This window comes from Uranotaenia lowii, chromosome 1 (genome assembly GCF_029784155.1).
Source record: "Uranotaenia lowii strain MFRU-FL chromosome 1, ASM2978415v1, whole genome shotgun sequence".
In the NCBI taxonomy this organism is placed as follows: domain Eukaryota; kingdom Metazoa; phylum Arthropoda; class Insecta; order Diptera; family Culicidae; genus Uranotaenia; species Uranotaenia lowii.
The window spans coordinates 38,322,602-38,349,600 of NC_073691.1; the positions used below are offsets into that span (position 1 = coordinate 38,322,602).

The 26,999-nt window shown below is 35.9% G+C and overlaps 1 protein-coding gene across 1 annotated transcript; it reads left to right on the plus strand.

Moving 5' to 3' along the window:
• Positions 1 to 21,700: 21,700 nt before the first annotated feature.
• LOC129759381 (lectin-like) lies at positions 21,701 to 22,156 on the plus strand. The gene has a single exon (XM_055756818.1). It carries the CDS (start codon positions 21,701 to 21,703, stop codon positions 22,154 to 22,156), a length of 456 nt encoding a protein of 151 aa, XP_055612793.1.
• Positions 22,157 to 26,999: the final 4,843 nt, after the last annotated feature.

Consider the following 26,999-nt stretch of genomic DNA (forward strand, 5'->3'; position numbering starts at 1 on the left):
CTTCATCTCTTATGTAAAGCGCTAAGCCCCCACCATGACTGTTCCGAGATGAAAAAATTGCCTTGTACCCTGGCAAATTGTAGAAAGCAATATTCTTTTCCTTGACCCAGGTTTCGCTAATTACAATAACATCAATATTAGTTTTCATGCTCTCGAGAAACATTTTCAATGAATCGAACTTTTCTTGACTATTCATTCCACGAATATTAATTTGCAACAATTTTGTTTCGTTCTTCAAACTATTTAGCTGAATATCATCTGAAGCAACGCAAAGGATATTACTACTTTTATGTGTGAGCAATGTATCAGTCATATTGGCTTTAGTCTAAAGTCAATTCCTTTTAGAATGTGTTATTGTTTTATGACTTTCATCATATCTGAATAAGACCGAACAACTACTGGTTTAGAACTAGACGTTCTTTTTAAGAGTATGTGCCCATCAACGCTAGGCCAGATATATGCGATGTTAAGATGTTTTTGCTTGGATCGAAGTTCTTGAAGAATTTTATAATTCGTGGGAGTCATTTCACTCCGAACAGAAACAAATGATTGACTGCGTTGATCATGAGGTGCATCTACCTCAAGTTGTTTTATATGGAGGCGACCATATGCGCGTTTTTCCTGAAGAACCTTCAATTTAGTTGCCAGATTTGTAAAGGCAATGCGAATAGGTGGATTTTTTTTCTCGGATGAATAGGACATGAAGCTTTCACATTTTGCAATCGAACTCACAGGAATATTACATCCGAACGATGAGAGAGCTTTTTCAACAACTTTCGGTAGTACTTCATTTTGTACCTTAGGAATACCAGATATAATTAGGTTGTTTGCTACGGAAGCTCTATCTCGATTATCAATCAGTAATTCTAAAGTTTGAAGACGCTCCTCTAGAGACTTGGTAAAGCCGACAGAATCATTCAGTGCCTTTTTCAAATGATTATTTTCTTTTTTGAGATCGCGTACTTCGTCACTCAAAACCTGCAGACTTGTTAACGTTTTGTCTATTATGGCAGATATGAAATCCTGACTACGAATTATTTGATCCGTGATTTCATCGAACTTAGTGCTCATTTTCGATAAAAAATTTTGATTTGCATTTGGTTCTGTCATAATGGCAACCGGGAATTCAAATACGAAAAGTTTCAAGAGCTGAGATACAGATGGCGCTGCGGTCACAAAAAATTTGACCGACGTCTACCAGAAGCTTTTTGGTTTTGTCAAAAGCGTTTACGCAATAGGATTTGCTCTCACCTGATGCAGCCAGTGTATAGTGTGATGTTTCTCACTTTTTGGTTTACGTTGGGCAGATGTCGGGCTGTCCTTATCGCGTTGGCTCGTCGATTTTTGATAGGATGACTAGGTACCGTAGCTGAGGCAAGGGGTGGCGGATCGAATCAAAACAACCAGCGATGTGAGGTTTTTATTTGGCAGCAGATCGGGAATTGTGTACAGTTCTTTTAGCAGGCACTAGATGGGATCAGCTTATGGTTTTTCAGCAGGTAGGCAACAACAGCAGCAGGGTAAGTTAGATAGCAACGGCAGCAGCAGGCAGCAATATTGATCGGGTATCTAGGGTTTGTTGGTGGGCTTCTGGTGAGGTGGGAGAGCAGAGGGTGGGGCGAGGTGGCGGGTACGCTCAATCGACCACTGTCAATCCAGAGCAGGCGAAGAATTGATTTTACCTTCCAGTACAACCCAGTGTCGATATTCCGGTTATCGTAATCCGTAGATTTGGCGCTTATCAGTCTGGTTCTATGCAGTGCGGCGTAGTCGGGGCAGTTTTTCGAGTGCAAAACACTGTTGAATTGGAGCGGCTAATGCAGCAGGTGTTCACAGAAGCAGAGTTGCCAGAAAAGTTTAAAGTACTTGCTTTCTGTTGATAGAAAAAAGGCAGTCAAATGTTTTTTTAGGTTAAGTGAGTGGTGCGTAAGGATAGTTTTACCGGTAATACCAAAACCAAAAACTTGTATTCCAGGAAGAGTTCTCTAATACCGGATATAAGTTTTATGTCCTTCCAAAACCACTTTTGTTGGTATTGAGAAATAACAAGGTTATAAACTTAACTTGAACAAATGTTTAATTTTACTAAAAATAAAATTCCCCATTTGTTTACAAAAGGTTTGCTGCTCGAGCTTTTATTCATAACCGCGTGAAATTGACCATTATTATGGACTCTAAATCTCTGTGGTCAACAGTAGAATAAATAAAAAAAACTTTGATAAATTTAATAGGTGAATAAGTCACCAAAGCAAAGATCAAAAATATTCAAAAAGATCAATTTTCCTGTATGTTTGGACAACGTGCTTCTATTCAGAACATTATAATTACAGCAAATAATAATTGTTTTCTGTGTTATATCCGGATAACAAAGATCCAAAATCTATTTTCTTATTTTTATACTAAGATGCTTTTTTTCAATGTTAATTTGTTCGAATACATTATTTTAGAATTAGGTACAAAATGAATATTTTTAGTTGAAGATTTTCTCTTTAAGTTTGGTGAGGATAACATCTGCAGTACTCAAATTCTTTTTTAGAAAATTCAGCTAATAATGAGTAATTTCGTAGAGGTGATAAAATAATTTATTAGTGTAAAAATTTTTCAAAACAGTCGATCATATAGAACTGACAAGCCTTGCATAAAATGACTGTTTACTGATTGAAGACGTTTTTAATGAGTGTTTTTGTGAAACAACCTTCTTAAGAGATTTTTAAATTTTCGGTGTATGTATAGGTTTCAATTTCATGATACCTGAAAAGCCTAGCCCATGAAATTTAGGTGAAAACTTGATGTTTGCTGCACCAAACATTTTAAACAGATGTAAAAATTATCGAGTAGCCTAACTAGCCAAAAATTTCACACGTATGGAGAGGTCCTATCAAATAAAAATGTTCAGTAAAGACATAAAGAAACGGAAAAAAGAAACCAACCAAATCGTAAAAGATGCAACAAAGAACTTAAACTCTTGAAACAAAAGAAAGAAACATATCAATAAAAAAGAACACTTTTTAGATAGCTAATTTTCTATTGTTTTACTTCTTTATTTTGATTACATTTGTTTGTTTTGCAAGTTTTATACATGAATTGAGTTTAGTTTTTATAAAACAACCCATTTTCTTATTATTACTAATAATTGTCGTTATTTGGTGTTGAATTGAGATTTTCTGACACTATGTAAATCATATTGGACAAGTCTCGGGGTAAATATGAACATAGTCCGGGGTAATTATGAACATAATTTTTTAAGTAAAAAATCACCATACACTGCTTGCCATGGATAAATGTAACGTATAACTACTGTTATTTTTCGAAAATTTTATACCAAGTTCGTAATCCGTGTTCATAATTACCCCCTAGGCAGCGGGGTAATTATGAACAGACGGGGTAATTATGAACAGACGTCTCGAGGACATAGGTTGCGACCAAAAACAAAAAGTTGTTCTACAGAATGATGAAGAGCACGGAAACATTCATTGTTGGTAGATTTTCAGAGTTTGCGATAAGAAATAAACATATGGTGACTATAAGTGTGCCAAATGTAGAAATTTTGTTCATAATTACCCCACCTAGCCCTACCTACTTGAAAATCAAAATACTTGCCAAAAAGACTTGGATGGTTTAAGGGAATCATCAGAAGGCCATATTCCAAATTTAAGCCGAATCGGACAACATAAAGGGGTTGCAATGAATCTCGAGTGTAAGAGGGATTCTGAGACATAGTGTTCTGAAGAAGCATAAAAAACCTGGTTTTCATTAAAACAAATTTTTTTTCACCAATTGAATGCTTGATGTTATTGATTTTATTGAAATTTCAATTTAGACTAACATTTCACCTGAAGAGTGCAACTCGATTGAGCTTAATACAAAAAAGTTATGGCTGTTCACAGATTGTATATTTGTGACAAATTGTCGTCTAACACACAATGAGTACATTTTAACCATTGCGTTTTACAGGATAATTTGCGAACGACATACAATCTTTGAACAGCCATAACTTTTTTGTTTTAAGTCCAATGGAGTTGCAGTCTTCAGGTGATTTGTTAGTCTAAAATGAAATGTTAATAAAATTTACGTAATTAATCAATCGATTGGTGAAGAAAATAATGTATGATGAAAAACCAGCTTTTTATGATTCTTAAGAACACTTGAAATGTTAGAATCGGACAGGGTTGAGTCTAACACAACACGATAGTAGGTCCTACGTGGTTCCCAATGCAAGTTTTTCGTTGCGAACCCTGTCCGATTCGAACATTTCAAAAATAGTTTATCCGTGCTGAACAAAAGTTAAGTATGTGTTGAAAATGCTTCTTAAAAATTTTTTCCCGTTTATTTTCAACACATATTGTTTTCTTCTAATCTTCTTCAATTCATCTATACTTCAAAAATCTTTTAATTTTTTCACTAAGAGAACATAAAAATTCACCAATATAGTCGTAAAATAATCATCAAAATTCTCCATGAATTAAGAGCTTTATATCTACAGGATAGAAAAAATGGATGAGCATTATATAGAAAGAGGGCTGGGAAATCTAATGGGCATACTTGTTTTTCTTCAATTAGAAATCCCTCCACAATTGATTTGGTTCTAATGGATTTAGGCGAGCATTGTAGTCAATTAGTTACTCATGCGGACCTCGATTCAGATCACCTTCCAGTAACATTTTCTTTATCCCAAAGTCCCATTGAAAACCCTTTAAAATCAGCTTTTAACTTTCCAAAGGCTAACTGGGAGCGATATATGAATTTTATTGAACGTAATTTGAATGTAAACGTTCCACTGAATTCAATAGAAGATATTGATTTGGCTGTAGAAAATTTGACAACTTCAATAGTCAATGCTAAAGCCGCTTCAATACCTAAAGTTAAACATAAATTTAATCAACCTTTAATTGATGATGATCTTCAGTTTTTGATACGACTGAAAAACATTCGTCGACGCCAATATCAACGTACTAGGGATCCTTATTTGAAATTTATTTATTGCGACCTTCAAAAAGAGATCAAACGTCGTTTAAATTTCATTCGTAATGAAAACTTTGCCAAAGCAGTAGAGGACATAAAACCCTACTCAAAGCCTTTTTGGAAATTAACTAAAATTCTGAAAAAGCCCCAGAAGCCAATTCCTACTTTGAAAGACGGGGATAAACTTCTTTTAACGAATGCAGAAAAAGCTCAAAAATTAGCCCAACAATTTGAGTCTGCTCATGATTTTAATTTAAACGTTGTAAGTCCAATTGATGCTCAAATTTCCCTTGAATTTGATGATATTCTTTCTAAACAAAATGTATTTGAAAGTTCTCATTAGACAAATATTGATGAACTTAAATTGATTTGCAAAAAATTGAAAAATATGAAAGCCCCAGGGGAAAATGGGATTTTCTATATTCTTATTAAAAAGTTGCCTGAAAGCACTTTAAATTTTTTAGTTAAAATCTTCAATAAATGTTTTCACTTGGCTTATTTTCCAAATAAATGGAAAAATGCCAAAGTAACTCCAATTTTAAAACCTGGAAAAAATGCTTCAGAGCCTTCAAGTTATCGACCAATTAGTTTGCTCCCTTCTTTAAGTAAACTATTTGAGAAAGTTATTTTGGATAGAATGATGATTCACATTAAGGGGGGGGTAGGGTCTAACACTTTCAAAAAATCGATTTTTTTATTTTTTTATTATCTTATTGTAAAACATTTCAAGAATGTTGTGTCAAATTTTCAAGTCAATTGAAGCAAAACTGTAGAAGTTATAGGCCTTTATCTCCTTCTATCTAATACTGCAAGAAAGCAAGAGCAGAAACTTCAAAGGCGTTTTTCTCGAAAGCACATTTTTAAAGTCCGTGGACATCGTCATTTGAAAACTACTTATCCGATTCTTTTCAAATTTGGAACATATTTTCTACATATAAAATACCAGACCCCAACGTTTTTCTTTTTCGATTTTTTTACTTTGGGGAGATTTTACAGGTGAAAAATTGCGGATTTTTAAGTGAAAAATCGTAGTTTTTACTTCAAACAGCCACAAAAATTTCATAAAAAAAAAATTAAGTTAAATAAAAACGTTGGGGTCCAGAAAAACATCTATTAAAAATATTTTGCTCTGATTTTTTGACTTCAGATCATTCTGTGCTGAGATACAGTGTCCACCGCAAATCCTGTTTTCTAAAAGGCATCATCGAAAGTGCTCCGTCACCGGCTCATTTTTCAATATTTTTCTACGAAAAAATTACTAAATGTTCTTTTAACAATGCTTTGTATAATGCAAAAAATTTGAATACATTTGTTTGAACGATAGCTCCAGAAAAAAATCGTGAAAATTGTGTTTTTTTATACCCGTTAGACCCTACCCCCCCCTTAATCAGAATTCTATTTTCCCTGATGAACAATTTGGTTTTCGTCATGGGCATTCTACTACACATCAACTTTTGAGTGTAACTAATATGATTAACGCTAGCAAATCTGAAGGTTATTCAACTGGTGTTGCTCTTCTTGATATTGAAAAAGCTTTTGACAGTGTTTGGCACAAAGGTTTAGTAGCTAAATTAGCTCGATTTGATTTTCCTGTATATCTCACCAAAATTATTCAAAATTATTTGACTAGCCGAACCTTACAAGTAAGCTATCAAAATTCATGCTCTGAAAGGACACCCATTAGAGCTGGGGTCCCTCAGGGTAGTATACTTGGGCCAATCTTATACAATATTTTTACTTCTGATCTTCCTGATGTACCAGAAGGAAAAGGTAGAAGATTATTTGCTGATGATACTTTGCTTTCAGCCAAAGGTCGAAATTTACGGGTGGTACGCAGTAGATTGCAACAAAATTTAAATTCCTTTTTGAATTACTTGAAAATGTGGAAAATTTCTCCTAACGCTTCCAAAACTCAACTTATTTTATTTCCCCATAAGCCAAGAGCAAATTTTTTAAAACCTAATGAAAATCATTCCATAACTTTTAATGGCGTTTCTTTAGAATGGTCTGATCACGTGAAGTACTTGGGACTCACACTTGATCGGAATCTTTCTTTTAAGAATCACATTGAAGATATTCAATCTAAATGTAATAAATACACTAAATCTCTTTATTCTCTCATCAACAGGAAATCCCGACTTTGCCTGAAGAATAAGATGCTTATTTACAAGCAAGTCTTCCGACCAGCGATAATGTATGCAGTTCCGATTTGGTCTAGCTGCTGCGCGACGAGGAAGAAAGCCATCCAGAGGATTCAGAACAAGGTTCTGAAAATGATTTTGCGGCTTCCACCTTGGCACAGCACCGAAGAACTTCATCGGATTGCAGGCATTGAATCTATCGAAGAGATGGCCAACAAAATCATCTCCAACTTCAGAGGCAAATCGATGCAGTCTTCCATCGCAGAGATTCGTTCTCTCTATAATTAGTTTTAATATAGGATAGTCTTAGTTTTTAGTAGTAAGTTTAAAATGTTTTTCACATTACAGGATGTTCTCCTACATAAAAATACTTGATTGCACTCAGCAAAATTAATGCAAATAAATAAATTATAGTGATTAATAAACTATAGGGCTCTGGACAGTTCATCATTGAACTGAACACCTAATTTAATGTAATAATGTAATATAAATGTAATGATGAATTGGTACAAATAAAGACATATTTAAAAAAAAAGGGCTGGGAAATAAACAACATCAGTCAAACTTAAATTTTTCATATGTTACGAATCATGTGTTAAAAATGTTTTTCGAACTACGAATTTCATAATTCGCAATTCATTAAGATTGTCAAACTGGAATTCAAAGCTTGATTAGATTTTAATGAGAATATTTAGTGCAAAGGAAACTTGTACATTTGATAGATACAGTGCCCTTAGCCACTTGGTAAATTTAGCGATATATAGTGAATAATTAGACCTTGGATAAAATACAAAAAATAATCAAGCTAAATTTTATCTGAGTATCATTTATGAGTTACGTTACAAGGTTTGCATTACTGTAAATTTGGTACAAACTGTACAATTTGTACGGTTTGGAAACAAGCGACACATAGCACTTTGAAGCGCTGAATGTTAAATTTACACTTTAGATCCCTTAAGGGTTTATTTTTGTCGTGGCTTTCTGTGAGCATCTATGAAAATAAATGGTGCAAAATAAAAGTTATCATGAATTCATTGGGGGTCTAAGAAGATTTTTTCTTGTATTTGGGTGTACCTGAAAAAAGTTACAAGCTACAAAACTTCCAATAATGTCATATGGACACGCTAAGACGGATTAGGGTAAAATATATGTACATCATTTTGCTTATTAAAACATATAATTTTCCGTGAAAAAAAAACAGGCATATCAGGCTTGTTTCCAATTATCAGGAAAAATTGTGCTCATCAGGTTATCAGAATGGGCCTCAAAAAATTGGCTTCAAATCCTGAAAATCAGGCATATTGGTAACGGTACTCTCGATGGATTCGCGCTCGATCAAGCCAGTTCTTCGCGTGAAAAATCGCATGCACTGTGGCAATTCGTTGTTTTTACATCGTTTTTAAATGAGAAGCGATTTTTCGCACGTGCTTACTGTGCAGACCGGTCCGGAGCTCCGGAGCTCCGAAGCCCGGAAGTAGAACTAGAGAGTCTACTGTTCACGAACTACCGGGAGAATCACACACGCTACTCGACTCGCTCGCTCGCTAGCCGACTCACTGACTGACTGCGTACACGCTTGTGACGAATAACGCAGTGCCGATTTAATCCATTCACACATCCCACTCCTATCCCAAAAAAAAAAAACATTAATAAAATTACTAATAGACTGTAATAAAATTGTTTTTTTTTTATAAAGTTTTTAATAAAATGTGATAATGACACATTCCACGCGCTTGTACCGCTCAAAAGTGATTTTTATCCGTTCGCGTATCAAAAAATCTCAAAGTTGTCTATAATTTTGATAATTCAAATCACACAAAACCAACGGAAAAAAGAGAAAAAAGTTTTTTTCCACATGTTTTAGATGATTTTGAAAATCAGTTTTTTTGTTGAAAAAAGTGGTGTTTTTGACAACTTTTGCAAAATTATAAATTTTAATATATGGATGTTTTTTTTGGAAACATTTTTAGTATGTTCAGAAGCCAAAAAAACACGGTTTCATTTTGTAGAAAAAAGAATTTGTTTATATTCAATGTAGTTGGTTGGAAAAGCGAACAAAAACAGTCGCAAATGAGTGAATTCACGTCACAAAAAAAGGGAAGTTTTTAATTTTACGGGAAAACTCTGACATTTTTTAAATAAAAAAAATGAGATTTTCTTTGAAAATGATAAGACGATTCTAATACTCTAAAATTTAAAGAAATCGGTTGAAATCTAGCTGAGTTACAACAGCGCGAATGAGTGAATTCACGTCACAAAATTTGATTTTTTGTTAAATTCTATATGAAAAATGTGCTCTGAAAGCTGTTTTGACCCTCCTGATGGTCGGAGTTTTACAAATCAAGCATAATTTAGTTGATTTTTTAAATAAGTTCATTATTTTGAAATAAAAATACAAAAAGTAAAAAAAAAAATAAATAAAATTATTGGTGAATCTTTAAATGAAGACAGTAGTAATTTTTACATATGATCCCTTAATATTTTGCTATTCAAGTGCCAATCAAAATAAGAAAAACGTTAGGTGCAGATACTGAAAATTTATGATTGTAAAAGTCGGAACAACAAAATATTGTTTTTGAAAGTGTACATAAAATTTGAAGACTACAAAGAATGGTTCAGTATAACCACAGTATAACTTTATATTTCGTGACGTGAATTCACTCAACTACCCTGTTCTGTTAGAACTGAGTGAATTCACGTCACAACTTCAAATAAGCATTATTTCGTTCGTTGTTGTACAATCGGAAAGCTACGTACATCAAATTGTGGGTAATTGTTTTCTTTACAACTTATTCGAAGACACCGATATTCTATTTCCACAGGGAGAACAGAAAATCAAAGATGTATGTACTCAAGTCCGAAATGGGAAGTTCTAGCGTGAATTCACGTCACAAAAGTAATTAATCACAACAAAAACAACTTAAATTTTAAAATGACCAAATTTTATTTATTTTGAAGGAGATTCCATTTGCGACCGTTTGCTACAATTTTTTTCATTTTCAAGTGAATTGGTTGACTTCTAGAATGATAACAGTGCAGAAAAGTCCGGAAAAGCGATTTCACGTCACGGTGGAATGTGTCTAATGAAAACAAGGAGACGTTACAGAACAATTTGAAATACCGATTCAAGAACACTCCTCTTCTTGGCTTCCGCCATGTTTCCTATCAATAAACAAATGTGAAGTAGGTATGAAGAGCTTACGCTTTTGTGCGTTGTCGATGCTTACCTATCTTCAGAATAGGGGTAGGCTTTATAGCGGCACGTTATTTAAATATACGGGAAAATTGTGCCTTAAGCGTCAATTGTTCCAAAAATGCAAACAATGTCAAAACTGAAATAACAATTTCTATAACGCTGCCTATGGCTGAATCTTTTCTGAATTTCAATTAATTGCCTCCCTGAATTAACATGAAACCACGTTGTATAAAATTTTGAAATCAACAAGAAACTCAAAATTACTGTTTAATCTGAAATACCAAACATTATTCTCTGTTCATTAAGGTCAATTTTATCTTCCATAAATAGTGCATTTTGTTCTAATTTATCTTCCTCCAGTGCTCACCTAGAAAAGCTAGTTTCTTACAGTAATGCATGAAGTATTGGTAATAGAACTTCTTCTCTGTGCTTTTGACAAAATTCGAACTAATGTACTGGAAACAATATTTGGTCAGTTATCCTGAATGAAACTGCAGTTGTCAAAGAAATAAACGTTCTTTCTTTCCATTCGGACAGGATTTTTTTTTGCCGTTCTCTAGACTCGCCTAACTCTTTTCAATTATTTTTTACATGCTGCTCTCTCGACCCACCTGATTATTTATTTGATAAGACACCAAAATTGTCCTCTCACGACACTCTCCAGTTTATTCCTTAAATGAGGAAGCTGTCTTTACGAATTTTGTTTATCAATGCAGTCCTGTCAACTCACTTTAAATAAAAAAAAAACATTTGTGCTGTTATCTCCTAAATGTGTACATTTGTGATTGTTTAGTTCAAGCTTCTTGAAGCCTTCCTCTCGACACGCCTTTTTTAAATTTCAAACTTTCTTCTTGACTTGCATCATAGTTGAATCTTTTATTAAACTGTTTTCTTAACTCGCTTGATTTTCAAATTTATATGATATTGTGGTTGTCCTTATATGATAGCTTCCAGACTCGACTCATAATTAAATCTTATTTCAAGCTGTTCTCTCAACTCGCTTGATATTCAATTTGATAAGATATTCCAGTTCGTCCAACTATTTTTTTTACAAATTCCAAGCTGTCTTCTCGATTCGCTTAAAATTTCTGATCATCAATTTGATAAGATATGTCCTCTCGACTCGCTCAATTTCCAATTATTTCTTTTTCAAGCTGCTTGATTCCCCACAAGATAAAACATTTAGACTCTCCTTCACTTCGCCTTCTGATTTCAAGCTATCCTCTCAACCCGTTTGAAAATATCGATACTTTCAGGCTGTTCTCTCAACTCGCGTTTCAATTGGAAGCTGTCTTCTCAATTTGCATGAAGTTTCTATCGATACATTCAGGCTGTCTTCTCAACTCGCCTTTCGTTTTCAAGTTGTCCTCTCAATTAACTTGAAAATTCAATCGATACTTCCAAGCTGTCCTCTCAACTGGCCTTTCAATTTCAAGCTGTCCTCTCAACTCGCTTGAAATTTTTATCGATACTTTCAGGCTTTCCTCTCAACTCGCCTTTCAATTTCAAGCTGTCCTCTCAACTCGCTTGAAATTTTTATCGATACTTTCAGGCTGTTCTCTCAACTCGCCTTTCAATTTCAAGCTGTCCTCTCAACTCGCTTGAAATTACTATCGATACAATCAGGCTGTCCTCTCAACTCGCCTTTCAATTTCAAGCTGTCCTCTCAACTCGCTTGAAATTTCTATCGATACAATCAGGCTGTCCTCTCAACTCGCCTTTCAATTTCAAGCTTTCCTCTCAACTCGCTTGAAATTTCTATCGATACAATCAGGCTGTCCTCTCAACTCGCCTTTCAATTTCAAGCTGTCCTCTCAACTCGCTTGAAATTTCTATCGATACAATCAGGCTGTCCTCTCAACTCGCCTTTCAATTTCAAGCTGTCCTCTCAACTCGCTTGAAATTACTATCGATACGTTCAGGCTGTCCTCTCAACTCGCCTTTCAATTTCAAGCTGTCCTCTCAACTCGCTTGAAATTGTGAACATGATCAAGCTGTCCTCTCGACTCGCTTAATCTGTCATTTTCATTCTTATTTCAGCTTAATTAATTTTTCTTATCGATTTTTGTTTCGGTGTTATTTCATTACGCGTTTATTTTCACTAAAAGTAATTTATCAACTACGGCACTATATTTTCCTTTTTCCTTCACTTCAACTTGTCACAAGATACATTTCACATCATTTACTAATTTATCAGTTTTTTCTAAAACGGCTCATTAATAAACTGTTTGATTTTTAATCTGGTTCGATGAAAATTAATTAAGCGTGAATCGTTTGTTTACCTTTCACGGTTCGTCTTTTTTTTTTAAATAATTTCTCGTTTTAAAAGGTTAACAAGAAATTACCGGTCACGGTCGCCAAATGTGCAGACCGGTCCGGAGCTCCGAAGCCCGGAAGTAGAACTAGAGAGTCTACTGTTCACGAACTACCGGGAGAATCACACACGCTACTCGACTCGCTCGCTCGCTAGCCGACTCACTGACTGACTGCGTACACGCTTGTGACGAATAACGCAGTGCCGATTTAATCCATTCACACACTTACTATGCCCTCGATCTAAGTGGAGCGCCTGTAGCGTGATCTGATTGATTTAATAAAACTTCAGTAAAATTAAATCATTCAAGTTTTTTCCCAACATTTTAGACTAGTTTTAATGAAACAATGCTGAATTTAATCATATTTAGTAGTTTTGTTCGATTTCTACTCATGTTAAAGTTGCGAGTGTTGCTCTTGAGATCATTAAAAATTTCACATGTTTTTAAATACTTCGAATCACTGAAATCGTTGAATAAAAAAAATTAAGTGGGGATTCATAGCACCTCGCAATATTTGAAAGTTATAGTTTGAATAAATAGCAAAGCACTGCTCTACGCAAGCATTTATAAAAACCGTAAACTGGGGTAACTTTGATCAACATGAAGTTTTTGCCGATAATCATCATCAACTAAGTCTGAAATTAAAATATCTGGAAACTGGTTTCAACGTTTGAAAGCATGTAAATTGAGTTTCAAAAACGCTTAATTTGGTTTGTAGTTGGAGAATTTTCATATTACTTTTAATGTAATTTTTATTTTTTTAAATATCTGTTTTTTCGAAGACTCACAAACAAACACTTCTCCTGAAAAAATGAAATTAAGAAGAAACTGAGTTATTATATGTGAAAGTTTAGCTTTCACATATAATAATGGTAGGTAGGGTAGAACGGGGATACTTAATCCACTTTTCTTATTTTCATCATATCTTTTTGAGAAAATTTAACAACTCACCGTCTTTTGGATTTTCTGACAGCGTGTATTTTCAATTTTAGGAGACTTGATCTTTTACTGAAGGAGTCTTGATCCTCAAATAAAGGTGCCAAAACCCTTGACTAATATCTAGGTAAATCCATAGATAAAAGGTCCGTTGACTATTTTTTTGCCATATAAAATCTCATTTCATAGCTTATAAGCATCAGACAAAAGGAATTCTAAAAGTTTGTCTACTACCCTTCAGTCATTTCATACTTTAAGGCGCAGTTTCATGGTTTTTAGATTAATACAGTATTTTTATTTTGTTATCAGATTATTACTGGATATTTTTTGGACAGATATTGGCAATTTCATGATAAGCAATGATCACGATCCATTCAGAAGAAAAATATATCCTTTAGGCAATAGGGATCAATTTTACCCATCTTATACATTTTGGAAAACTTCTTCTAACATAAAATTGGTAGTTTACTATTGTTTTGAAAATATGGTTTTACCTATAAGGTTCATAATAATTTCTATCGATTTACAAATTTTAATACATAATTTTATTATAATTTTTTCATGTCAGAAACATTTTATGGTGATAAAAAAGATCTTCAAATCACATTTTGTGATTTTTTTTTTATACAAAGTTCAATAACTCGAAAAATGAAATTTTGGAAAATTTTTGAGTCTACAGTATTGTTGTTTTGTTTTATTTGGCACAGTTTTCAAGAATATTTTATGTTTGTAAGAAAATCCAGTTTCGAAATATAGCGAAGGTTTACTACTTACTTCAATAAGTATTTTGTAACTTTTTTGTGTATCAAAAAGGCAACCCCTTGCAAAATATTCGAAAATGTTTTTAAAAGTTATCAACGTTCCCCCAGTTTACGGAACCTCTTGTATCTGGAAGATCCGATGAAAGAAAACAACGAAGCCACAAAACATAATGCCTGGTTGATTTCGTTTTATAATGCCGTTTTCGTTTTCTCCACTAGCGCGGGGCAAAACTTTTTCTGAATAAACAAACAGAATCGTTACCCGGGACGATGCAAATATATGGTTGCTATACTTACACTTATGTTTACCCCCAACACTGACAACTTTTACGGGGTGTAACCGCCTGCTTGAGGTTCAAATCTCGGGCAAAAATAGTGGACTTTTGAATTAATAAACGAACACAATAACAGCAGCTAGGGCAAAACTCGTGGGTAACTAGGTTGCCACTGCCAATAAACGAAAACACTATGTTTAACAACATATGTTTATCCCAGCAACGCAGTGCCTACTTTTTTATGTTTCCATGTTGTCTTGTCTGTCAGTTGATATGCCTAGGTAAATATGTTCGTTCAAGCGTGAAAGCGCAAACCGTTTTATGAATGAATCGTTCGAATAGATCTATTTATTTTTAATCATTTCCCACGCCTGCCAACTTGAACTACTTAATAATTACCTACCTTGATTTTCTAAAGGTATTTTGGATTTTCTTAAGTCTCGGTGATTTCCAATGTGATGATGTTCGATTTCTTGTGTCATAATTGATCGGTGTTCTTTCCCAGGGACTGAACCGGAAGAAACCTTCTACCCTACTAAATAATAACCATCGGCCAGAAAACAACTTCAGGCGTGTCGGCACTCTTACCACACTTAAATTGCCAAGTTCAATGTTAGAGAACGTGTAAACAACATGATCGACCGCTGTCTAGCTGGATCCAAAACACGCGCAGCTTTCCTTTGTAGGGGCATGTTTAATCGGGTTGAAGCAGCTCAACGGTCTAAATGTAGAACCAAAGCGTTTTCAATTTCTGTTGGCTTGTCTTGTTCTGAATTCTGATAGAGAAATTGAATCGCAAATTGACCATCTACGATCAACACGCAGAGCCAAGTGAACTTTTTTCTACTTCATATAAAATCCGAGTTCGCTTAATCAAACCACATCAGTGCAATCAATTCGTTCCAACCCTTAACATTGCAGTGCTAAAACTATCAAAAATAAAACAAGCAATGAAATTCCTGTGGTGTTTTGCTGTTCTTGCGTTAGTGGCTACTGCAGTCCAGGCTCAGTTGTTCCCCCCTTTGCTCGATTTAGCGATAAGTCGACAAAGGTTCAACTTTGGAGATTCCTACATTGAAGGTGGAGTAGCACCACGTAAACATCATCATCATCATCACCAACGGCTATTCGGGAGACGGCGAGCGGCCAGACAGCAAGCCCACTATGGAGGTTACTCTGGAGCTCATCAGGGTTACGATGATGGATATGGTTACGGATATGACGAAGGCTACGGTTACGGATATGACGGTTATGGCGGATATGGAGGTTATTATTATTGAACCTAGGAAAAAAAGGCTTCTGTGAAGATATTTTTCCTTTTTGTGTCTGAGGTTCTAGGACTGTGTTGATGTTCTACAGTAAATGGATTTGATTCATTGAAATAAACTTATGTTTCACAAAAAAAAACTAGCAAACAACGTATTTTTATATTCTTTGTATGTTTATTTAGGAAAACTGGGAGCACTGTTTGGCGAGTACCCCCTGTCATCAAAAGAGGTTTAAATTTGTTATTTTGGAAAAAGTTTAGTGCAAACGGAAATTCTCACAATATGAGTATGGCTTGAAAGTGCTCCACACGCTTAGGGATAATTTCGCTGTCCGACGCCAGCTTGAAACCCAAGATGGCGGCTATATAAAAATTCAATTTATAAAGAGAATCCACGAGTATGGGTTTTGTGGAAAAAGGATTAACGAGTAAATATGAAATTTTGCTTTAAAAATCTGATCAGAAGAAAACCAAATAAAGCAATAGGAAATAAAATGGGAAAAAGAAACAACAAGGTTGAACAACAAAAAACAAAATAAATTCAAACATGAAATATATACACACTAAGATTGCAATTTCTTCGCTCAGGACCACGACCCTCTGAATTACAGGAAAACAGCTAAAATGACATAAGAACTGTCATAAAATACAAGGTTTGAAATCTGGAAGAGCTCTTCCTTGAATGCTCAAACGCTTTGTCAATTTGGTTGTCTGGTTGTCTGGTTGTCTGGATGTCTGGTTGTCTGGTTGTCTGGTTGTCTGGTTGTCTGGTTGTCTGGTTGTCTGGTTGTCTGGTTGTCTGGTTGTCTGGTTGTCTGGTTGTCTGGTTGTCTGGTTGTCTGGTTGTCTGGTTGTCTGGTTGTCTGGTTGTCTGGTTGTCTGGTTGTCTGGTTGTCTGGTTGTCTGGTTGTCTGGTTGTCTGGTTGTCTGGTTGTCTGGTTGTCTGGTTGTCTGGTTGTCTGGTTGTCTGGTTGTCTGGTTGTCTGGTTGTCTGGTTGTCTGGTTGTCTGGTTGTCTGGTTGTCTGGTTGTCTGGTTGTCTGGTTGTCTGGTTGTCTGGTTGTCTGGTTGTCTGGTTGTCTGGTTGTCTGGTTGTCTGGTTGTCTGGTTGTCTGGTTGTCTGGTTGTCTGGTTGTCTGGTTGTCTGGTTGTCTGGTTGTCTGGTTGTCTGGTTGTCTGGTTGTCTGGTTGTCTGGTTGTCTGGTTGTCTGGTTGTCTGGTTGTCTGGTTGTCTGGTTGTCTGGTTGTCTGGTTGTCTGGTTGTCTGGTTGTCTGGTTGTCTGGTTGTCTGGTTGTCTGGTTGTCTGGTTGTCTGGTTGTCTGGTTGTCTGGTTGTCTGGTTGTCTGGTTGTCTGGTTGTCTGGTTGTCTGGTTGTCTGGTTGTCTGGTTGTCTGGTTGTCTGGTTGTCTGGTTGTCTGGTTGTCTGGTTGTCTGGTTGTCTGGTTGTCTGGTTGTCTGGTTGTCTGGTTGTCTGGTTGTCTGGTTGTCTGGTTGTCTGGTTGTCTGGTTGTCTGGTTGTCTGGTTGTCTGGTTGTCTGGTTGTCTGGTTGTCTGGTTGTCTGGTTGTCTGGTTGTCTGGTTGTCTGGTTGTCTGGTTGTCTGGTTGTCTGGTTGTCTGGTTGTCTGGTTGTCTGGTTGTCTGGTTGTCTGGTTGTCTGGTTGTCTGGTTGTCTGGTTGTCTGGTTGTCTGGTTGTCTGGTTGTCTGGTTGTCTGGTTGTCTGGTTGTCTGGTTGTCTGGTTGTCTGGTTGTCTGGTTGTCTGGTTGTCTGGTTGTCTGGTTGTCTGGTTGTCTGGTTGTCTGGTTGTCTGGTTGTCTGGTTGTCTGGTTGTCTGGTTGTCTGGTTGTCTGGTTGTCTGGTTGTCTGGTTGTCTGGTTGTCTGGTTGTCTGGTTGTCTGGTTGTCTGGTTGTCTGGTTGTCTGGTTGTCTGGTTGTCTGGTTGTCTGGTTGTCTGGTTGTCTGGTTGTCTGGTTGTCTGGTTGTCTGGTTGTCTGGTTGTCTGGTTGTCTGGTTGTCTGGTTGTCTGGTTGTCTGGTTGTCTGGTTGTCTGGTTGTCTGGTTGTCTGGTTGTCTGGTTGTCTGGTTGTCTGGTTGTCTGGTTGTCTGGTTGTCTGGTTGTCTGGTTGTCTGGTTGTCTGGTTGTCTGGTTGTCTGGTTGTCTGGTTGTCTGGTTGTCTGGTTGTCTGGTTGTCTGGTTGTCTGGTTGTCTGGTTGTCTGGTTGTCTGGTTGTCTGGTTGTCTGGTTGTCTGGTTGTCTGGTTGTCTGGTTGTCTGGTTGTCTGGTTGTCTGGTTGTCTGGTTGTCTGGTTGTCTGGTTGTCTGGTTGTCTGGTTGTCTGGTTGTCTGGTTGTCTGGTTGTCTGGTTGTCTGGTTGTCTGGTTGTCTGGTTGTCTGGTTGTCTGGTTGTCTGGTTGTCTGGTTGTCTGGTTGTCTGGTTGTCTGGTTGTCTGGTTGTCTGGTTGTCTGGTTGTCTGGTTGTCTGGTTGTCTGGTTGTCTGGTTGTCTGGTTGTCTGGTTGTCTGGTTGTCTGGTTGTCTGGTTGTCTGGTTGTCTGGTTGTCTGGTTGTCTGGTTGTCTGGTTGTCTGGTTGTCTGGTTGTCTGGTTGTCTGGTTGTCTGGTTGTCTGGTTGTCTGGTTGTCTGGTTGTCTGGTTGTCTGGTTGTCTGGTTGTCTGGTTGTCTGGTTGTCTGGTTGTCTGGTTGTCTGGTTGTCTGGTTGTCTGGTTGTCTGGTTGTCTGGTTGTCTGGTTGTCTGGTTGTCTGGTTGTCTGGTTGTCTGGTTGTCTGGTTGTCTGGTTGTCTGGTTGTCTGGTTGTCTGGTTGTCTGGTTGTCTGGTTGTCTGGTTGTCTGGTTGTCTGGTTGTCTGGTTGTCTGGTTGTCTGGTTGTCTGGTTGTCTGGTTGTCTGGTTGTCTGGTTGTCTGGTTGTCTGGTTGTCTGGTTGTCTGGTTGTCTGGTTGTCTGGTTGTCTGGTTGTCTGGTTGTCTGGTTGTCTGGTTGTCTGGTTGTCTGGTTGTCTGGTTGTCTGGTTGTCTGGTTGTCTGGTTGTCTGGTTGTCTGGTTGTCTGGTTGTCTGGTTGTCTGGTTGTCTGGTTGTCTGGTTGTCTGGTTGTCTGGTTGTCTGGTTGTCTGGTTGTCTGGTTGTCTGGTTGTCTGGTTGTTTGTTTGTTTGTTTGTTTGTTTGTTTGTTTGTTTGTTTGTTTGTTTGTTTGTTTGTTTGTTTGTTTGTTTGTTTGTTTGTTTGTTTGTTTGTTTGTTTGTTTGTTTGTTTGTTTGTTTGTTTGTTTGTTTGTTTGTTTGTTTGTTTGTTTGTTTGTTTGTTTGTTTGTTTGTTTGTTTGTTTGTTTGTTTGTTTGTTTGTTTGTTTGTTTGTTTGTTTGTTTGTTTGTTTGTTTGTTTGTTTGTTTGTTTGTTTGTTTGTTTGTTTGTTTGTTTGTTTGTTTGTTTGTTTGTTTGTTTGTTTGTTTGTTTGTTTGTTTGTTTGTTTGTTTGTTTGTTTGTTTGTTTGTTTGTTTGTTTGTTTGTTTGTTTGTTTGTTTGTTTGTTTGTTTGTTTGTTTGTTTGTTTGTTTGTTTGTTTGTTTGTTTGTTTGTTTGTTTGTTTGTTTGTTTGTTTGTTTGTTTGTTTGTTTGTTTGTTTGTTTGTTTGTTTGTTTGTTTGTTTGTTTGTTTGTTTGTTTGTTTGTTTGTTTGTTTGTTTGTTTGTTTGTTTGTTTGTTTGTTTGTTTGTTTGTTTGTTTGTTTGTTTGTTTGTTTGTTTGTTTGTTTGTTTGTTTGTTTGTTTGTTTGTTTGTTTGTTTGTTTGTTTGTTTGTTTGTTTGTTTGTTTGTTTGTTTGTTTGTTTGTTTGTTTGTTTGTTTGTTTGTTTGTTTGTTTGTTTGTTTGTTTGTTTGTTTGTTTGTTTGTTTGTTTGTTTGTTTGTTTGTTTGTTTGTTTGTTTGTTTGTTTGTTTGTTTGTTTGTTTGTTTGTTTGTTTGTTTGTTTGTTTGTTTGTTTGTTTGTTTGTTTGTTTGTTTGTTTGTTTGTTTGTTTGTTTGTTTGTTTGTTTGTTTGTTTGTTTGTTTGTTTGTTTGTTTGTTTGTTTGTTTGTTTGTTTGTTTGTTTGTTTGTTTGTTTGTTTGTTTGTTTGTTTGTTTGTTTGTTTGTTTGTTTGTTTGTTTGTTTGTTTGTTTGTTTGTTTGTTTGTTTGTTTGTTTGTTTGTTTGTTTGTTTGTTTGTTTGTTTGTTTGTTTGTTTGTTTGTTTGTTTGTTTGTTTGTTTGTTTGTTTGTTTGTTTGTTTGTTTGTTTGTTTGTTTGTTTGTTTGTTTGTTTGTTTGTTTGTTTGTTTGTTTGTTTGTTTGTTTGTTTGTTTGTTTGTTTGTTTGTTTGTTTGTTTGTTTGTTTGTTTGTTTGTTTGTTTGTTTGTTTGTTTGTTTGTTTGTTTGTTTGTTTGTTTGTTTGTTTGTTTGTTTGTTTGTTTGTTCATTTCTTTTAAGAAACGTTCAACTTTTTTTAGCTCACTTTCTATTTACTATAGTCGAATCACTTAAGAAAAAGCTTCTCCGAGCCCAAACCTCAACAGAGAAATCACTTCTTCAACTTCAATTTCCTAAATTTGTTAACGCAAAACTCTCATATGCGAATCTGCAAAACCACTTCTGCGTTTTGCTCGACAATTTTAAGCCTTTCTGCCTCTCCGAAGGGATTACAGATACCTTCCTGCCCGAAAACATTTGAAGAAAACCCGACCCAATCAAGGGTAAAAGCAACGTTTCTCCAAATTATGAACGACGAAGACCCTTCTTACCGGGTTGAGAATCTTCCTCCCTCGGCTAAAGGAAGCCGACGACAAAGGATCGAAACCCTTCTTTTGATAAAAGGTGATTGTTGTTGTTTAAAAAGGGAAAGGAATGGCAAAATGGCCTTCCGAAAATAAATTATCAGACGAAATGACGGTTGTTTTTTGACAAAAGGTTTGCAGCACTTTGCGATTCCAGATTGATTCTTCACGATATTTTGAATTTTTGCACCATACTCCTCAGTTTCTTCTATGGTTTTCCGCCCTTGACTTTTGTTACAAAATGGCAGAAAATGAACAACGGGAAGAAGTTGGATAGTGGTTGATTCTAGAGAAGGGATTTTCTCCCCTTCTCTCTCCTGAACCTCTCCTTAGTTTAAATCAGAAACTGAAACACACAAACTAAAAGACCGAAAGATATGTTTTCTCTGTTGTTGTTGTTGTTGTTGTTGTTCTCGAAGCTGAAGTTGGAAGGGTTGACGAGGTTTGTTTTGTGGCTGATTCGAAATCATTTTCTCCGATCGGATCAAGTGGGATTGCCCGGGCGATATATACATATTACTTTTTAATTTTGAAGAAAGCCGGTGGATTCAAGAAAGTGGAATGTGCCTACGTAGAAGGGAGAAATCTCGTTTACTTAATTGAACTTTGTCTTATCACAAACTTCAACGATGCAAAATTTTAAGGCAAATTGTATTAAATTGAAAATTTTGGGACATATAAGCTAGTGTATGTGGAGCTATGAAAACAGAGCTGTGCAGTCTTCCAGACAAAACAAATTACATCATTATGATAAGAGCTTATCTTAAAAGTTTCTCACCAGTCATTAGGAAAATAAACCTAACAGAGAGTTCATAAGACATGCTGCAGGACAATGGCAAAATGAAACATAAATCACATTAAATATTTATTTGCCAACTCGAAACAAAAGGTATTTTTAACAATGTTAAACAAAGGAAACAATCAAATTGGTAACTCAAATCTTAGATTAGACGACGTTTTCTTAGAAAAAAAATCGACTATAAAAGGGATTAAGCCTGAGTCTAAGAGCATCAAACAACCATCAACCACCATGCAGTCCAAAGTGTGCGTTCTCCTGCTGGCAGCTCTGGTGTCATCGGTGGCATCTGCCCCGGAAAAATCGAGCCGAGTCATCAACCCTTACGTGGACATGAAGGTTACCCGAGACTTCTGGGGAGCTTGGCGTTACTGCGAAAGCCAGGGCATGCAAATGCCAACCATCACCTCGGATGTGGACTTCAACAACTACCGATTGGCAATTTCTGCGGATATGAACGGAAACTGGTGGATTGGAGCCGTGGATTTTGGAGCATCTCCGGGTTCGTTCGTTTGGATCACCAATGGCAAGGGAGTCTCCAGCCCAAGTGGTTACACCAACTGGTATCCGAATGAGCCGAACAATCTGAATGGAGTCGAACGCTGCATGGAGTTGAGGACACAGTTCTGGAATGATGCTGACTGCTCACTGCAGAGAAATGTCGTCTGCCAACAGAAAACTACTTGTTAATTTGATGAAATAAATTGATATGTTTCGGCTTATTTGTCGTATTGTTAATTTAAAATATCACAATCTATATTACCTCCAAACTTTGTTGGTATTCGTAGAACTTTCAATTTATTGTTCCAGCTTTTAGTTATAACACATATGGCTCTATCACATTTTAACAGAATTCCAGAAAAATTTGTTATCAAATTTTCATATACTGTGATTTTTTCCGAACAATTTGTAACCATGTTTTGTAAACACCCATAGAAGAGGTTGCAAAAATCCAGTGCCTGTTTAGCAAATCTCTGTGCCAAAATTGCGCTGAAAAGTGTACTGTACCAAAGATAGTTTGATTGGAAAATCAATACTGGCATTAAGAACTCCCAAGCTAAATGATACATGACCACTACATTCATGCGAAACAAGAAATTTTTTTTATGGGATTTTCAGCGTATTGGAAAATTCATGAAAAAAATTATTATGAGAATCGCACTCACTGCAACATCTCATATAAGCGTATATAGAGGAGATTGGAAAATTAACCTTAAAAACTTTCGGTACTAAAAACGGGCAGCTGGTCGACAAACATGCACGCTCCTTTATTTTAACTCAAAACACGACCGAGGTTCAAAACATAGTTCGGTTCTATGAACTTAAAGTTAAGTAGGGGAGAATGAGGATACTTGATCCCTGGGGATACTTGATTCCTTAGCTATATCTCGAAACTGGAATGTCTTACAAAGATCAAATGTTCTAAGAAAATGTGCCAAAATGAGCAAAATAACAATGTTTGTTGTTTAAAAAATTTTAACAAAATAATTGTTTGAGTAATTGAACTTTGTTTGAAAAATTTCACAAAATGTAACTTGAAGATCTTTTTTCATCACTTTGAAATGTTCCTTACTTGGGCAAATTATGAAAAAGATATTTGTTCCAATGTATCAATCGTTCGAGCGTAAAATGAACTTCATAATGCCATATTCTCAAAGCAATGGAAAACTCTCAACTTTTTTCAGAAAAAGTTTTCTAAAATGTTGATTATGGGTACAATTGATCCCCTAGAGTTGGGTAGAATTGATCCCCCTTCCAAACGGCATATTCTTCTTCTGAATTGATCGTTATGATTGCTGATTACGAAATTACTAATATTTATCCAAAAACTAATATTTATCAAACAATTGTCTGAAGAAAAGAGCAAAAATAATTAATTTTCTCTTAATTATAAAAAATAGCGCCTTTAAGTATGCAATGTTATTAGCGTTGAGACAAAGTTATAGAATTTTCTTCTTATGTCTGGTATAAATTGTGAAATGAGAACAAACATGACCAAAAAGTTAATTAACATTCCATCTTGGGGTTTTGTTTGATTTTTATACAAGGATTAGGGCTTCCTGAATAAAAGATCAAGTCTCCTTCAATAGGGGATCAAGTCTCCCCTAACTTCAGAAAAATCGCAATTTTTTTACTCCCACGAAAATGCTTCTAGTTCATCAACGGGTTCAAGTATCGTTCTAATTTTTAGAGCATAGAAACTTGACGTTACAAGCTGTCAGAAAATGTTAAAGACGGCGAGTTGCTAAATTTTTCCAAAAAGATATGGTGAAAATAAGAAAAGGGGATCAAGTATCCCCACTCTCCCCTACCCTTTTTCCTCCTTGCGACGGTTCAAAACGCAGTTCGAACTGCGAAATCAAAATTGATCCTTTTTTTCCTTCGGCGAGGGAGCAAAGCTGAGTTCGACCTTATGAACTAAAAATTGATCTCTCTTTGTTGGACTGAAAACACTTAGCGAGTTCAGTTTGAACCGAAACAGCAACCAACGAACACGTCGCAAAATTTTGTCGTTCCGGAACAATTACCGGAAGACTATGAAGGAACTTCATAATGGAATGCATGTTCACCGTGTCAGCGTAAAATTCTGTCCGTCATTGTCATCATACGGTGAGCGGCTTGGAATGTCCAGAAACTTCCGGATGTTGATTACTTCCCGTAGGAAGAACACCCGGAAGGTTTCTTTGGTCGGGAGTGTCAAAACTTTCCACTGCTCTGTAATTGCAATGAAATGTACTGGAACAGCAACATTTGGGAACAACAAATTTGAAACATCGTTTAATTCCCTGAAAATAAGCTACGCTCGAAAAAAAAAAGATGAATTCGAGTTCGGCTGCCGAACTTAGTATTGAGTATGCCTATCAGAACTTAGTTTTGCGATTGCCCAGTTGAACTCAAAGTTGAGGGCTGCCACCGAAGTGCTGTTTTGAACCAAAACTACTTAATTTTGAGTTTAAAAAAAGGAGCGTGTGGTGTTAGGTGGATTTAGGTTGATTGAAACAACCAGCATAATATCAAGAACACTATCAATGGCAAAAAGGACTATACCCAAGTAACAATTTTAGCTTTATTATGGTCCTAAAGTATCTGACAAGCCTAACTTAACAAAATCATCAAAGTTGGTTTTCAAGCATTTTGTATTAAGTTCTTTCAATTTTTGGATAGAAATACCTATAATTTTCCACACCGTTTATTAGTACCGAAGATTAAAAAAAATCTGTTTTCTGTTCCGAAAATAAGGCCTTAATTTTGTAAATGTGGCAAACATGATTTCAAAACTCAAATGCCGATGAATTCTGAACATCAACATCAACATCCTGAATTTGTACCCTTCATCAAACCATTTGATACCAATCATTAAAAAAATCCAATCCAAAATCTGTACCAGCAGCATAATTGATCTCAGTACGAAAGTCATAAAAATCTATGTATACCTGTATTTCAAGTTTGTGCAACGTTCAACACGGCATAAAAGCCATCAAAGTCTTTTCAAAGTCATTTTAAAGCTCTAATCAGACCATTTCAAAATGGTTACCCGATGTGTCTTGTAAACCATGGTTCCAGTTAGGCATCAGGCATTTTCAAGTATTCTTAGTCGATTAACTAAAACTCAACAAATCCATATCAAACTTCAAAGTCCTGAACTTCGTCCGTAAACAATTCGTTTAAGATAGGAATCGATAAGTCAATGGTACTGGCAACCCTAGTCTTCGGGATCTCAAGAACTGGGTTGCCAGGTGCCCAGATTTGTCTGTAACACAGAGACTTTTGACCCTTCGTCCAGGTATGGGTCAGACACAGATCTTGTTCAGATTTTTGCTAAGAGGGCCCAGATTTGTCAGACTTTCAAAATTGAGTGATAAAATCAATATTCTGATTTCATGTACCTGATATGACCGTAAGTGCTAGATTATAGTAGAAATCTCGCTTTTATGCATTGATATCTCACCAAACATTCAATAAAAGAAAATTTGAAAAAAAAGATCGGCATGGTACGTGGTAAGAAACAGTGTTTGTTAAGTAGTTCTCAACTCAAAAATAAATAAATCGAATAAAATATTAAGACCTTCTCCCCCCCGCTCGCCAGCTCGCACGCATCAACAAATCGCATCGTTTGGTACCAAATTTGTGATCTTTCTTGTGCACAGACATTCCCAGACTTTTTTTCCAAATTGCCCAGATCTTTTATCCTCAACACCTGGCATCCCTGCTCAAGAACGAAAATCATTGTCATAGGTCGATTCACGCGCTGCCTGGCCTCACTGTTTTTGACACTCCGCGATTTCTGTTTTGATTCCTTATTTCCCAATTCTGCACGCTGAGGTAGCAAAGCAATCATTTGGATCCTCATTAAATTCTTATTCACAAGTTTTTAGCAATAGTTGTCAGCTCAATTTTGGGATAAAAAAAAATTAAAAAATAATTTGTTGTTAAAAATAATAGATGTGTTTAGTATTAAATAATGTAAAAATCAATCATTTCGTTTGCTATCTCTCAATAAAGACAAAAAAATCATTTTTTTTTTGTTAATCCAGCTGAAAACAGAAATACTGGAACAAATGGATTGAAACTTTAAAAAAAGTTAAAGTTAAGTTAAGAACCCTAAGAATCTACTTTCCTTTTGTTGAAGCAACCCTCATATTGATGAATCTATTACTTCAAGACGCTGATTTTTTCCATGCCATACCACTATCTGGCAATCATCAAGTTTCCCTTGCATCTCAAAATTGAAATACTTATACTGGTTTCCTTTCAACACGCTGTTCTTTATACATGGGCTTCTTAAAACTTGCCATTACTCTGATGTCTTCATTAGAAAAGTCACCTTTCCGTGTGATACTCTAAAATTCCATTGAATTAGATGGCCTAACAACTCGCCTTTTCTATAACAGATGTCTTTCGATACACTCTTCCCCTATCCATGTGGTTCTCGGAACTCGCTGTTTTCCATACACCTCCATTTTACTTCATTTGACCTCTGAAAGTTTTTTTTCTATTCATGCGGTCCTCACAACACGCATTATCCAGGCTGTCCTCTCAATTCACCTTTTTTCTTCCACAGCTGTCCTCACAACACGAATTATTTAGGCTGTTCAGGCTGTCCTCTCAACTTACCATTTTTTCTATTTAAATCCATTTCAACTTGTTCGTTTTAAATAACACCTATACTCACAATCTGGTAATCCAGCAACACGGGTCAATCTGCTTCTCCGTCATATGCTATGTACTTGTAGAATAGAGTTTTTAAAAAGCGTTGTATCTCTGAAATAGGAATATCTATGAAAGATCTTGTCGTGATTTTACGAATCTAAATTCAGAGATTCACTTGGACACGTCTGTCACTCACAAGAGTAGATCAATGAATGACTTTGTTTTGATTGTTTGTCTAGCGTTGCCAAAATAGCAAACGTTGCCATAGAAATTTATTTTATTTTATTTATCTTCAGTGTTGCCGAATACAACTTTTATTTTATTTTATTTTTAATTTAATTTGCTTTATTTTCTGCATATCCTTCATCTCATTTTTATTCCA